The 13,996-nt window shown below is 42.7% G+C and overlaps 1 protein-coding gene across 1 annotated transcript; it reads left to right on the top strand.

Annotated features, from left to right (window-relative positions):
• The first annotated feature begins 707 nt into the window (after positions 1–707).
• tspan2b (tetraspanin 2b) lies at positions 708–13,186 on the top strand. The gene is made up of 8 exons (XM_085443286.1): positions 708–891; positions 7,692–7,794; positions 9,739–9,836; positions 9,937–10,011; positions 10,090–10,173; positions 10,287–10,343; positions 10,439–10,522; positions 10,608–13,186. The coding sequence occupies exons 1-8, from the start codon at positions 823–825 to the stop codon at positions 10,671–10,673; spliced, it is 636 nt and encodes a 211-aa protein (XP_085299412.1). The 5' UTR covers positions 708–822; the 3' UTR covers positions 10,674–13,186.
• Positions 13,187–13,996: the final 810 nt, after the last annotated feature.

The following is a 13,996-nucleotide window of genomic DNA, read 5'->3' as shown; positions in this document are numbered from 1 at the left end:
TCTTTCTCTTGTCTTCCTCCCATCACTCCCAACGGTCTTGGCAGATGGCTGACCCTCCCCGAACATGATTCTGGTGGGTCTTCCTGTTAGAAAGGAGTTTTTCCTTCCCACTGTCACCAAGTGTTCCATCAAAGGGGATCATTTGAATGTTGGGGTTTTGTCTCTGTCATTGTAGTGTCTTTACCTTACAATATAAAGTGCCTTGAGGCAACTCCCGATTTGATTTAAGACTGAATTGAAAGTTTGCGCTGAACATACATTTTGAGTAATGTAATTAATACCCATTTCTAATCACCAACCAGTTAATTTTTTTTATCTTTATCTGGGACTTTATTGTATATTTCACTTTCCACATTGAAGGTAGGCTGCCGTTATGCAGAATGCGATACATTTCAAACAAAAAACAGCAAATAAATATACAAAGCCAAAATAAACTTAAAAACATTACAATTTTATTAAAAAATAGTAGCCTAATTCCGTTTGTGGGAAACTGATGTCTCCGTTTACAGGCAAATAATAAAAAAAAAAAACGTCCCCATTGAGCAGTCTCAACCCCCCCTTCTGCCACCCTCTGCATTATTGAAAGGGGCGGTCTGGAAAGAGTCTAAGCGGATCCTGCAGTGTGTGTGTGTGTGTGTGTGTGTGTGTGTGTGTGTGTGTGTGTGTGTGTGTGGTAGAGAGAGAGAGAGGCTACCGTGACAGCGTCTCTTGATGCTGAAGCGCTGTCGCAGTGGGCTGAACCGCTGTTTCTTCTTTGTTCCGTCAGGGTAACCATCTGAGTATTTTACGGAGATAAACAGAATAAAGTGTCATTCAGTCGCAATGGGGAAGGTGGAGGGAGGAATGAAATGCGTGAAGTACCTGCTGTTCGTGTTCAACTTCACATTCTGGGTAAGTGGATGTTTTCGGTTCCGGTGCTGATGAGATGCAAGTTGCGCGTAAATAAACGACGAGCAAGTGCAGCAGTGCGGAATAGCAACTCTCACTCCGCGCGGCAGACTTTCGCGTCCACGTGGTGTTTTAGCGGTGATGCAAAGGCGCTTTGCGGTTTTCACCCACGAATATCTGCTTTGTTTAGTTGCTTTCCAGCACGGGTTTGGGCTGTTCTGCGTGGCGCTGAAAGGGTGACAGCTAGAGGTTTTTTAGTTTTGGCTCTCCGGTCTCAAATCAGATTTTCCACAGAGGAAAATCCCGCCCCCCTTCTTCTTCCCGGGGAAGCGTGTTTTTGAAAGGAAGACTGAATGAAAAGGCAGAGAGGGACACAGATTGAGACACAGCAGCGTGGAAAACAAGCTGAGCTCTTTGCGCTCTGTGCTGTATTTCCTCATTAACACAAACTGTCAACTGACTTGTAATCAAGAAAAGCTCTGCTCGCACTTCTGTTTTCTTTACAAGCAGCACTCAGAGATAAACTCATGCTACTCCAGACAGTCAGGTGGCTGCCAACGATGGATATACGTCGGTGTGTTATTTTGTCTTGTGCACATGCTTTCCACACGTGAATAAACCTCACAGGTTTGGCTATTCATTCCTTACAGATTCTTTGTGTGACCGTGAGTGTTGGGCTGCACTTTGCCTTTATTTATGCCGCTGTTCACACTCACCACTCATGGACAAGTTTCTTTGTGTGTGTGTATCTTTGCGTGTGTGAAAGAGACTTTTCCAACAAGCATCTGTGGAGTGGATCAGCGCCCTGTGAAAGGATCCATTGTGACAGTGGGACAATGGCATAATTTCAGGCTGCTGCTCGAGCCCTGGCTGCTCCTGCTTGGCTAAGCAGCAAAGCTTGCATGAGTCCCACTTCTCCTACGATTGACTGGTCCCACCATTGGCAAACTCCACTATCCCTGGCTTGATGGCACCTGTGAGTGGACACTTGCATGCCGAGGGGTAAAAATGAGAGATATGACAGGGTGAGAAAGAGTTAGCCATCCGATAGGCAAGAGTTAAAGATTTAGAGATGGAGGATGTACAGTGAGGCAGACAGTGAATGTGACAGAAGAGAAAAGGGTCACTGGGAGATTGCGAGGGATAGTGTGTGCGTGCTCACATGGTGTAAGAGGGACAGTTGGCTTGAATTTGACCCAGATAAAGACAGAAAACAGATCAGTATGAGCGTGTTGGAGTGCTCTGTGGATGAATGCCGACTGCTTGTGTTACAAATGAAAAAATGAAAACAGAAACTATTCTTCATTTGCAGTTTTTAGTCTGCTTGATTACCCACCACTCATAATCGTTGCACGCCAATTCCCGCTGGGCCGCAGTCCTCTCTGTTGTTTATGGAGTGAGTGATGAAGAGAAGGGAATGATGAAAGCAAATAGGATTTCTTTGAAATCCCCTCCTGAGCCCCAGTTGACGGTTGAACACTAATACTCTGACTGTAGACCGTTAAATTCAAATTCAAATTCAAATTCAAATTTTATTTGTCACGTACACAGTCATACACAGTACGATATGTAGTGAAATGCTTGGACAACTGCTCGTGACCTAAAGAGAACAAAAAAGGAAAAGGCTATGAATAAGATAGGAAATAAATATGAAAAATTAAAAAGGGTAAATTTAACTAGGAAGGAATAAAATATAAATTAAGGTTAAAAATGAAATAACTGTACAACACAAATTAGAATGAAGGGTAAATTTAACTGGGAAGAATAAGATAAAATATATAAATTAAAGTTGAAAATAAAATAACTGTACAACAAAATACACAATATAGAACTATATAAGAATGTATGAAGAAATATAAATAAATATATACACAATAACAGCAGCTGTACAAGTATTAACCGGAAATGAAGAATATAGTGACCAGTGTTGTGCAAAACCAAAGTCCAGAAAGTCCAGTGTGTGTGTAAGAACCATATGTGTGGGTCAGTACTGTGTGGTGGTGTGATTGAGAGACCGTATCGCCTGCGGGAAGAAGCTCCTCCTCAGTCTCTCTGTGTTGGTCTTCAGGGAGCGGAATCGCTTTCCTGACCTCAGCAGAGAGAACAGTCTGTTGTTGGGATGGCTGAGGTCCTTCACGATCTTCCTGGCCTTGGTCCAGCACCGCCTGCTGTAGATTGAGTGCAGGTCAGGGAGCTCGTTAAACAGAAAATAAATCGTTTTTTTACCTCAAGTATATAAAGAGTGATATTACTGTAGTTATACACATGAAACACACACAGACACACACTCCAGCTCCCACCATTCGGGTGAGATGAGATTCCCGCAGAACCCTGTTAAAGAAAAGGCCACTGATTAAACGCAGGCCAAGCTATTGTGTATATTTCACCATATTTCTTCTGTAAACAGACCATCAGTACCTCGCTGCCTTGTCTGCTCTGTGTTCTTTGCCCTATTTAGTAAAAAATTAAGCCAGCAAGGTAAACAGAAGGCTACAAGGCAAACACTGTCTCAGAGTGTTGTGCACAAAAGGTGCAGTAGGAAACTTTAGTTTACCGGTTATCAGTCCAACAGAAAATAATGTCCTTGTTCTTGTGCAGAGATTATCATCTTAAAAAGGTCACACATGTGCTTGTAATCTTTTCTTCCACAGTTTCTCAATTTGTTACAAATGATACCATTTATCTGATGCAGTCAAACTGCAACGTTGTTACTTATGAGTCAGCTATAGTGACACTGGGTATCACATTGAGGGAAAGTTTTGTTCTCCTGTTTTTACATCTAAAGAGCATCCGATGCAATTTCTAAATAGAGTAGGATCTAAGTATGCGCCAGCTGCTTTTTCACGGATCAAACATATCAAACATTTTAATCTGCATTCTGTAAATCGTGGTATAAATTAATACAAAAACATATTTTTCCCACAATCAATTAGAAAGGAAGATTTACTTTCTTTCTAATTGAAAATGAAAGCGCCTGCTGGGGAGAGTACCAAGTCTTTCACAGAAATGAAATGACCTTATCCAAAGCAAATGAAAGCCACAAGACTCATAAAGTCAAGATGTAACAGTACAAAGAGAACTGAAACAGAACTGAAAAACCCTGCATGAATACAGTATTTAATGCAACCAAACCAACCAACTAAAAGACAAACAAAACAGAGCACTGGGGTCATGTAGGACTTTTAACACGCATGCAGCAGAACAGGGTAAGAGTACGCTAAAGGGACATCACTTCAGGAAACATTCAAATGTCAGCTGGGATAGTTTGCAACTCTTCAAGCCACCCTATTCTCAAACTGCTGAATTAAGAAAATTGATGGATGGATGGAAAGTAAGTGGCTTATGAACCTAAAGGACACGAGATCAAGAAAAACTGGTATCCCATGTTGACACGTTGAGTAATTAATTCCCTTGTAAATGTCAGACTCCACTGGCTCCAGCTCACATAATTCTTGTATGGCATCATGTTATTTGACATTTTTTGTTTGCTTTCCTGCTGCCACTTCAGCTGGAGCAGGTTACTCATACTTTGACCGCTGTCTGGATACATTTAGAAGACATTGTTTTGAAGATTTCTGGTAAAAAGCCTAAAAAAACACTTTTTGTAGATGTGTTTCACTCCACCAGCCCCGCCTGTGGCTGAGTACAATAGCATTTACTCCACCCATAATTATGTCGCTCCTATTTACACTTTGCTGCTGCCCATCATTTTTAATGTGCCCTTGCTTCTGTTTTTTCCTGAACATGTACCAGACAAAAGACTATTTTAAAAAAAGCTTAACCAATTACTGCTGGATTTGAATTGTTTGAAAGGGATTTTTCTTGTTACTTTTATAAACTATTTTTGGTTTAATATACAGTAAAGCTCTTTTTTTGTCTGAACTAGAAAGTGGATAATGCCACAGACTGTCTGACCAAGACCACAGCCCTGTGTCAGCTCAGCCCCTGTTTTCATGGAAATTCCCCTCACAAAAACACTATGTAACGGCACTTTTAACAAGCAGGCCTTAAACTGTAAAAGAACCTCAATAAAGCTCCAATACCAAGATTTCCATCCATTCCTGCAAATATCCAGACATAAAATGTCATGGTCCTGGGTCGTTGACCCAGCGTTTTGTGTTTTGTGACTATTTCCCTCTGTTCTAGTTATTCTGTGTCCTCCCCCCTTGTGTCCGGTTCGGGTTCTAGATTTCCTGTTTTACTTTGTAGGTCTGTGTCTCGTTATGCCCATTAAGTTCCAGCTGTGTCCCCTCCTGTGTGCCATTTCCTCATTACCTGGTGTGTGTATTTATAGTTGGTGTCTGCCTGTGCTCCTCGTCGGCTCGTCTGCGTTCATCCATGTATCACTGCGTTCCTCCGTGTAGCTCTGCATTCTATGGTGTTTCGTTCCTGTCTCTGCGTCTCTCTGCCCCGCACCCCTTTTGTATGGTCTCAGGTTTGTCTTTAGTTTCTCCCAGTTTAGGTTTGTAATTGCTCATGTTGAGTTGCCTGTTTTTGCCACCACCACCACCTTGTAAATAAACATCACTCTGTCATCAGTTCGCTGCATCTTGGGTCCTCCTTTTCCTCCACACCACACGGCTCCCTCCGCCAGCCGTGACATAAAAGGCATTGGTACTGAAGGGGGGACACAGGGAAAAACTGGTGTTTTGGAGACTTAGGCTATACAGAACACACCCGAGAGATTTTAATACTCTGAACAAAATGTGTCCGTAGTCTGTGCATGCAAGCAGAGGAGTCTTCTAATGACTTACTCCCTCCTTTTCTCTCTCCCATCCCTATTCCAGTCTCTCTTTCATTGTGTCTGTCAGTTTCCATCCTATTGTGCACTAATGCATATAGTCACAGGGAGACAGTGGGTCTTTGTCCTTTGGTGAGATTGGGAGGGCGAGGCTGCGATGAGGTGGGGTTAAAGAAGGGGGGCTACATGGGGATAATCAGGGGGTGGTAGCAGAAAACAAGGGAGGGGTGTGGCAGGGGAGTTGGGGGGAGGGGGGGGTAAACCAGGGGGATATGAAAGCAGAGAGGGTATTAATGGGACCTTTGGGATATTCCGGCTCATGATGGGAATGCATTTAGCGTGGCAGCTACTGACTGCAGTGTTTTGAAATGTGATTTGGAAAAAGGCTTTTAAATGCAATCACAGCAGTAATGAGCACAAACCTCGTTCAACCTCAGAACCACCTGCTCTTCAAAACAGCCGCAGCACGATCTACAGCAGCCCGAGACGGCCTTGCTCTTCCAACAGCACTGTGTGCATATCCACAAAATCCAGTAGGAAGCAGTAACCGCTTCACATTTTGCACCAACACCATCGCACCAGGTGTTCTGACAAATACCACCGTTAAATAGATCCAGAGCCCCTCTCCACGCTAATCCAGCCTGGTTCAGTAAGTCTGCAGATCCTTTACTTCGCTGTGCTTTATCACTTTGGACCTGCTAATCCTGAAACCCCAAGAGCTCAGCTGTCCCATACATCACCACGCATCACACTAAATCCTCGATTCGGGGGGAAACCGGCTTCCCAGCACCTGTCCCATTCCGATGCTTTACAGCTGAGCTGCTGGCTTCACTTTAAACCAACACTGTAAAATACAACCTGTGGAAAGAAAGAGGCACAGGAGTCAGCAGAATAAGGGGGAAGATTAGATATACAAAGCAAAGAAATGGAAAAAAGAGAGAGCAAAGTAAACAAAAGCAGCATTAAGATGGAAAAGTTTGTTTTTGTCTGAATTTGGCAGCAGAGCTTCTTTCTCCAAATAAATTCACCTAACAGAGCTTGAGGACACATAAACAGACACACAAACATCGGTCTACCTAAATTCTAGAACTAGGATGCCAAGAAACCATGTGACTCCTAAATACTCACAATTTAGACAAGTCGTTTTATTTCTCCGTGCACACAAACACACACACACGTATCGGTGCTGTTGTTTTGAAGCTCAACATGAAGGTTTTTAGACTGGATTATCCTCAGGGGGCCGAGCGATCATTAAAACCTCTCTATACTGATCTGTAAGTGGAGCATCCACAGTGACCCCTGCTACTCACATCTCTGTAAAAAGGGGAAAATACATCCAGTTGAAGGTCTTTGCAGCACTTATGGAACACGTTCTTGCTGTGTAACGCTCCCTGAAAGTAAGAGGCTTGAGTATGATTTTGTTTAATGCATAGTAACAGAGGTTTAGATGAAGGAAAATATGAGCGACATGTAACCACATTTCCAAACAAACAGGAGAGCCTGTTTAAGCTCAAGGTGCCACAGTGCTGCACACAGCCAAGCTGGTCATTTTCTCCCCACTGGGAAGCCAGTGGTCGTTAAAGGGTGTTTCCGTGTTACGTAAGATGGCTTTGCTCTGCTCCAGGGCTAAAATGCTCAGATGATCCACCCTTAATGTGGACAGACATTTTCACACAAAAGTGTGACACGTTCGCCTGTCTGCTCCTTTAAACTGAATCTATAAAGAGGGTGAAGGGATTGTTGTGTCTTTCAGGAACACCAGCAGGAGGAAGGAGAGAGCCGGTTTGCAAATGGAAAAAAAAAGTGCTGGGAAAAAGCAGCGCTTTTGTGATCCTGGCTTAAAACAGTGACCGAGATCAAGAGAAAAGATAGTATTTGTATGAAAAACATAGTTCAGTGTAAAATATATCCAGGAGTCTGCTTATTTTTGCAACTCAGTGCATTAAATGCATCTGGTATTTTTGAGGGTTTGGTTACTATTAAAGCAGCACATCATTGTCAGCTATTTTTTATCATTTATTTATATAGAGAGTATGTCTCCTCTCGTTCTTTCTCCACCCAGCTGATGGGCTCCTTCGTTCTGGCGGTGGGACTGTGGCTCCGTTTCGACCCAGAAACTGTTTCTCTGCTCAGCGGCGATAAGGCACCAGATACCTTCTTCATTGGTGAGCACCACAGCGCACCTTCGCTCATCTTTACAGCCAAGTCTGGCACGTTATAATTGTGTAACAATACGCCGAACCACATCCAGCACAATGCTGTTGATTTAACACATGTGTGGGTTAATTCACCGCAGGTTTTGGTAAAAGCTCTGTAAAACGCTTGTTGTCAACTGAATGTGATGAATTGTGTTTTCGTCACCACTGGGAGTTGTTTTTCTAGTAAAGTCCGGTTTGGGTTTGGGTTTTAAAGAAACGCAGCTGGGAAATCACTTTAAATGGGTCAAGGGAAGGTCTGCTGTTTCTGTTAACAATTAAGCTGAATATTAGGAATAGAAATGGAGAAGTAAGGCAGGAATTGTGCCAGTTGAGTGGCTTGTTTGATAAATGTGCATTAACTTATTAAAGCATCAAATGTTCTCTCACACTTTTTAAATTAGCAAACTTTCATGCTGGCGATGAGTGGGAATAACAGGAAGTGACTGTGGTGCAGTGTGAATACATTAGTGGACTCGCACGGGTGTGCACCACCTTTTAATCGGTCAATCTGCCCAGATGGAAAGAAAGAGGAGGAGGGGAGAAATATATGGACAATTAAAGAGAGTTACATCATGCAAATGGCAAACCTTTGAAGCAAAAATTGGACATAGCATAATAATAAAGTGCTGAATGTTGAAGGGGGGGAGAGGAGTGGATTTACAAGGGTTTTCATGAGCTGAACACATAGTTTGTGTCATACTGAAGATATTTGTGGTTTCTTTTTAGGAAAAGAGATGCTTCTACTCTTGACTCCAGTCCAGCTAAACTGCTTTGGGGGATAACATGGTGTAATGGTAGACTACCTCTGGGAGAAATATTTGCTTACAGAATCCTGTAACACTGTTAAGGCATTTCAACACTTCTGCGAGAGTGCCTGTGAACTGAAGTCAGACGTCCATTGGAATTGACGGAGTGGGTGGCCCCTGTCGGGTCCTCTGAGCGTCTAGTGCTACACATGGGTTTGACAGCGAGCGCTGTACCCACAGCTGAGCACCCTCAACAGTTGCTAGGGCTTGTTTCCATAGCATCAAACCCACACAAAACTTTCTTTTTAGTTGAAAATTATTTTTAAGATGGAAGATAAAATAAGTTGGGACACAGAGGAAAAAAGGAAAATCTGATTTCCAGTATTTTCTTTCTTTCTTTCTTTCCCAAACAACAGTTTTGTTTAGCTTGTGGCACAGTGCGAGCAGCAACATCACTTGTCACCAGATGGAAGAAGTTAAAAGCTAATTAGCCATCCTTAACTGACAGCACATTTAACACCTCCTGCTGTCAAAACTCTTTACAGGCAACTAAAGAAAAACCTGCAGGGTTACTGTATTGCACTTTGAGAAACCAGACCTCTCTGTCTCACTCTGACCTGACCCCATATAACATGAGAGCACCCTGCCTTAAACTACCCTCTGTGGAGCTGTTGCCTCACAACAGACCCCACTTGCATGAGATTACATGGAGCGGATCTGTTGAGTTCCTCCCTACAGACCAGCCCATGATGCACTGTGTGTTTCCTAATGAGACACTGAATGGTTAGCCAAGGGGCATGGCATGAAGCATCCACTCAGACCTCCCTCTAAGTCAGGCTTTTGCTATTAAGGGTATTTACTGAGGACGCCATTAAAGGGCACAACAAGAAGGGCTACTCTTAAAAAGGGATGTGGCCAAGCACCAATTTACACAGCAAACAGTACAATCAGAAATTATAATGCCTCTGTTTGTTTTCCTTGGCACTACGACTAACTCAGATTACAATCCTAGTCCTATGCTGCCCCCTTGTGGTGACTCTGTAACATAACCTAATCACCAAAGGAACAAGATGCGGGGGAAAGCTGAGCGTGTTGACATGAACACAAGAAATCTTTTGTATACCATTCCTGTTCATATTAACAAGAACCTTTTATGTTCCTCCAGGTGTGTACATACTTATTGGTGCCGGCGGTCTGGTGATGCTGGTCGGTTTCTTTGGCTGCTGTGGAGCCGTTAGAGAATCACAGTGCCTGCTGGGTTCAGTGAGTAAAAATGCACACACATCATAAGCAAAACTCCAACTGGAATGCACTTTTGGCATTTTATACTTCCGAGTAGTAAACGCTTAATCCCTTTTTGCAGTTCTTTGCCTGTCTGCTGATCATCTTTGGGTCTGAGGTGGCAGCAGGAGTGTTTGGATTCTTAAACAAAGACAAGGTACGTTCATTGTTTCACTGTTTTTGAAAACTGCAAGCAGTACCAATAGTCCAAATTCACTTTTCTTGTCTTACACAGATAATTGAAGATGTCCAGAACTTCTACGCAAAAACCTACAATGAAAACAGCAACGGCACTTTGATCCTCTCTTACCAGAAAGTGGTACATATAGAAGAAAACAATTATGATCAACTACATATATGAGGAATCATTGCTTTTTTTTAATGCTCCCTATAATAGGCCTTGTCTTCTCATATTTTTCCTCCCATTTTAAGCTGAGCTGTTGTGGAACTATAGAAAACCGATGCCCCGATGCTGAAAAAGACACCCGGGTAAGACCTCGAGCAGCTCTATACAATCAGCAGAAATTAAATTGGTTGATATCAAATGAATGAGTCTGGTGCCTTACAAAACATCTCCTCTGCAGGACTGCGAGACGGGCATCAAAGACTTCTTCAACAGTAAACTCTTCATCGTCGGATACGTGGGCATAGGAATTGCTGGTGTCATGGTGAGCAGGGAGAAGAGAAAAGTCAGGAATGCACATACGTACGTGATGGCGGATAATAAGATGATATGTGTTTGCTGCTCTACAGATCATTGGGATGATTTTCAGCATGGTGCTCTGCTGTGCCATTCGCAACAGCAGGGAGGTCATCTAAGACGGATCCTTGGCCTCTGCTCTGACCTGCTTCTGTATCCAGCCCGTAAAGACTGTACAGCAATTCGTATTAAATGTCATCTCCTGTCTGTCAACCACCTGGGGAGCCAGGAAGTAGAACATGTTCGAAACAATCCCTTTCCACTGCAGTGCTCATCCCCTCCCTTGTGCAATGATCTTTTGGTTTGTTTTGTTGCTTATTTATTTCCAGTCCAAAGCAAACAACCACAGTCGACCTTTCACAGCATTCTGGGAAGACTTTCACATATCAAATGGGAACAGTACAAATTCTATTGCGGAGCAGACAACCTGTCAAATAGCTTTTCCTAATGGCCACAAATTTTGAACCCACATACTATCACAGCAGTGTGAAAGCTTTTTCACACAGCCTTGACGCTGACCCCTGGGCTGTGGGAAACTTAAGCCTGAGAAAGCAATCTGAGGTGAAAGCTGCTGAGTTTGCTTATCTGTGCGCACAGAAACACACACACAGACACGCAAATACAGCTATGTTGTGCTACGTGAGCCCACGATCTTAAAAAAGATTTCTGCATCTCAGAGACCGTTTTGATTGGTTGGATCGGTGTGGAGCGTTACTCATGCGCGCTGTATTTCGATCCGGCAGGCATCCATCGGGATGCCCCATCACAGTGTGAGCGGACACTCCGTGAACCACTCAAACCACACAGGTTACACTAAATGACCAAAATCCAATGATCTTATTAAAGAACTCGTTCATATTTAGGGAAATCCACCTATTTGGTTTATTTTTAGAGTTAAGTGAACAGATTGAGGCCCAGTAAACATACATTACAGCCAGTTAGCTTAACTTAAGACAGTCAACATGTCGTCTCGTAGAAGAAGGAAAAATGTGTTCGCACTTTTTTTGTTACCTTTGGAAGGATTCAGTTTTTTTTCCATGTGTTCAGTATTTACTCTCAAACAATTAAGTTTGGATGTAACTTCCTATTTAACAAATATGAAAGCAGCATTCATCCTGTCATGTGGCTCATGGACAGAAAGTGAGTGTATTTCTCAGAACTCTCATATCTTTGCAGAACTAGGTTACTTTGCATGATAATGTTCATATACGAGCATAATATGTTGTCTAATTTAAGTACTACATTCCCAAGCTGGTGTGTGCTGATGAGTTAGGCAGATCACCAAACTCCAAATTCCTCTATTGAGCAGGAATGAGCATGAAGGCTACCTGAAGAGTTACACAAATGTGCTTTTGCAAATCCAAAAGAATATATATTAACTTCATTTAAAAGCATCTTGTGTGGTCCAATGAAAATAATCTGTTATGTAATAAAGCGTCCCATCAGACACTGTATAGAAGACCCAGACCCAGCGGTCATGTTTACAGGCTAAACTATCCAGTCAGCTGAGAACAGGCACAGGTGGTGGTTAAATGTGCTCATCTAAGCCAGGCCTCTGATGGCTTCTCACTTGCGTCAGTTTTCTCTCGGTGCCTTAAAATTACACCACCCTCAAAAAGAAGCAGTAGAACAGTCTCTATATTTGACTCAGTTCATTAACCTCAGCGTGTAGGAGGGAAGGATAGACGACTCAGCCTGGGTTGTTTCCACCTATCCAGCTTAAATCAGGCCATTGCTTATTCTATAGGACGTTTTCCAGCAGGCAGGACAGTAGGATGTAAATATGTTTCTTTTCTATTGTACATTGTTTGTGCTAAATGTGATAGTTACTATTTAACATGCTGTGTTTAGACAGATGTTGGCAGTAGCTGTACAGTGTAATAGTGGCGAGATTGTTTGTATCCACACAGCTCGAACAGCGTCTGATTGATGTGCCTTTCTTGAAGCTGGTCGGTGAGCTGAACGTAGTGAATAAATGTAGCAACAGCGTGCACGTTTGTAGACTTGGACTGCAGTTAGCTGTCAAATGTATTCGACGAGTAGCAGACGGGGTTCGACTCGCCATTTTATGGCGTGTTTCACAGTGCTGCGTTCAACTCGAGCTCAGCCAAGGAAGCTGACGTGGTGCGAGCAACGACTTTCCTGCCAAATATTTCAAAAGGCTTTTGGTACCAAGGAATCCTGTAACGAGGACTCAAAACAATCATTTTAATGCTGATTAAGTTCCAACAATCAAGCTGCGTCAGACATGCTGGTCAATATTACTATTCTTTGTTTTTTCCATTGCATTGTAATGTGGCACAAGCGATGACAACAAGTGAGACTTGATAACCACTTCAGGGTGCCAGGAGGCAGTGTTTACTCTGAAGACTGAAGCAACACAGGACTATCACCAGACTGTCACTTCAGAGGCACAGTTTACTGCTACCAAAGCCACCAATCTGTTGCTGTCTTCCTCATTTCTATTTGTTAGAGCAAATCTGGAGATGTAACACACTGTGCACCTCAAAAACTCTGTACACAGTCAAGCCTTTCATAGATGATTGTGTGTTAATTTATTTTGATACCATTCCAGGCCTCTCAGGAATATAGGTGTTTGAAGTTTAATAAAGCTTTTTGAAGGTTTTGTAGAGCTTCACGTGTCTGTCCTTCCATTATTGCATCACAGACATTTGCACAAGTGCACACAGGGAGGACATGCTGGTCTTTATTGGCCATTTCCTTTTGGAAAAGTGTTCAGTGGTAGTAGATTTACAATTGTATGTGGATGATTAAAGCAGATACAAGTTTATATATAAACTCTGAAAGCATTGACGTTTCTTTTTGCACATACACAGATTTAAAGTGTGTGAGATTGTTGTTTAATATCTTGGGATCGGTCCACACGTTCACGCAGGATGTCAGTGACACGCTCACGGCACACTTCTAGCAATTTCCATTAATGAAATCCATCTGCAGCATTTTCCTGGATGCGCTCTAAATGTAGCGATATTTTTACCTCACATCATGAGAAGTGCTGACACAGCAAAGCTCCTTTAGAAAATAAAATGCAAATAATTTAGTAGTTTCTAAATGCAGCACTGCACAATTTAGAAGCAATGGTGATCCCCAGGAAAACCAGTGAAATCTCCAGTGATTAAGTAGGTTTCCAGATTTAGTTGCATGAGTTTCATGTCAGAGGTTCACATTTCTGCACTTGATCTGTAAGGACAGCTGGATATTAAGTTAAAGGTATAGTTATGTGTGCAATCCAGCTGGCTCAAGGACTGCCCGGGGTGAAATTACCTCAGCACTGCAGCACGAGCACTTTTACTGCCAAAATCTGAACCACGCTTGTGGTGCATGTGTAAAGGAGCAGGGTAACACCTTTCAGGCCTACATAAAAACAAAATATTAAATCATCTGAAGTTAATTTGCTGCCTGTTTCCCATCAGCGAGTGAT

The sequence above is a fragment of the Copadichromis virginalis genome, linkage group LG20 (genome assembly GCF_057382275.1).
Source record: "Copadichromis virginalis isolate Kocher_CV1m ecotype Utaka linkage group LG20, C_Virginalis_male_GT1.1, whole genome shotgun sequence".
Classification (NCBI taxonomy): Eukaryota; Metazoa; Chordata; class Actinopteri; order Cichliformes; family Cichlidae; genus Copadichromis; species Copadichromis virginalis.
This window is presented reverse-complemented; position numbering and strand designations above follow the sequence as displayed.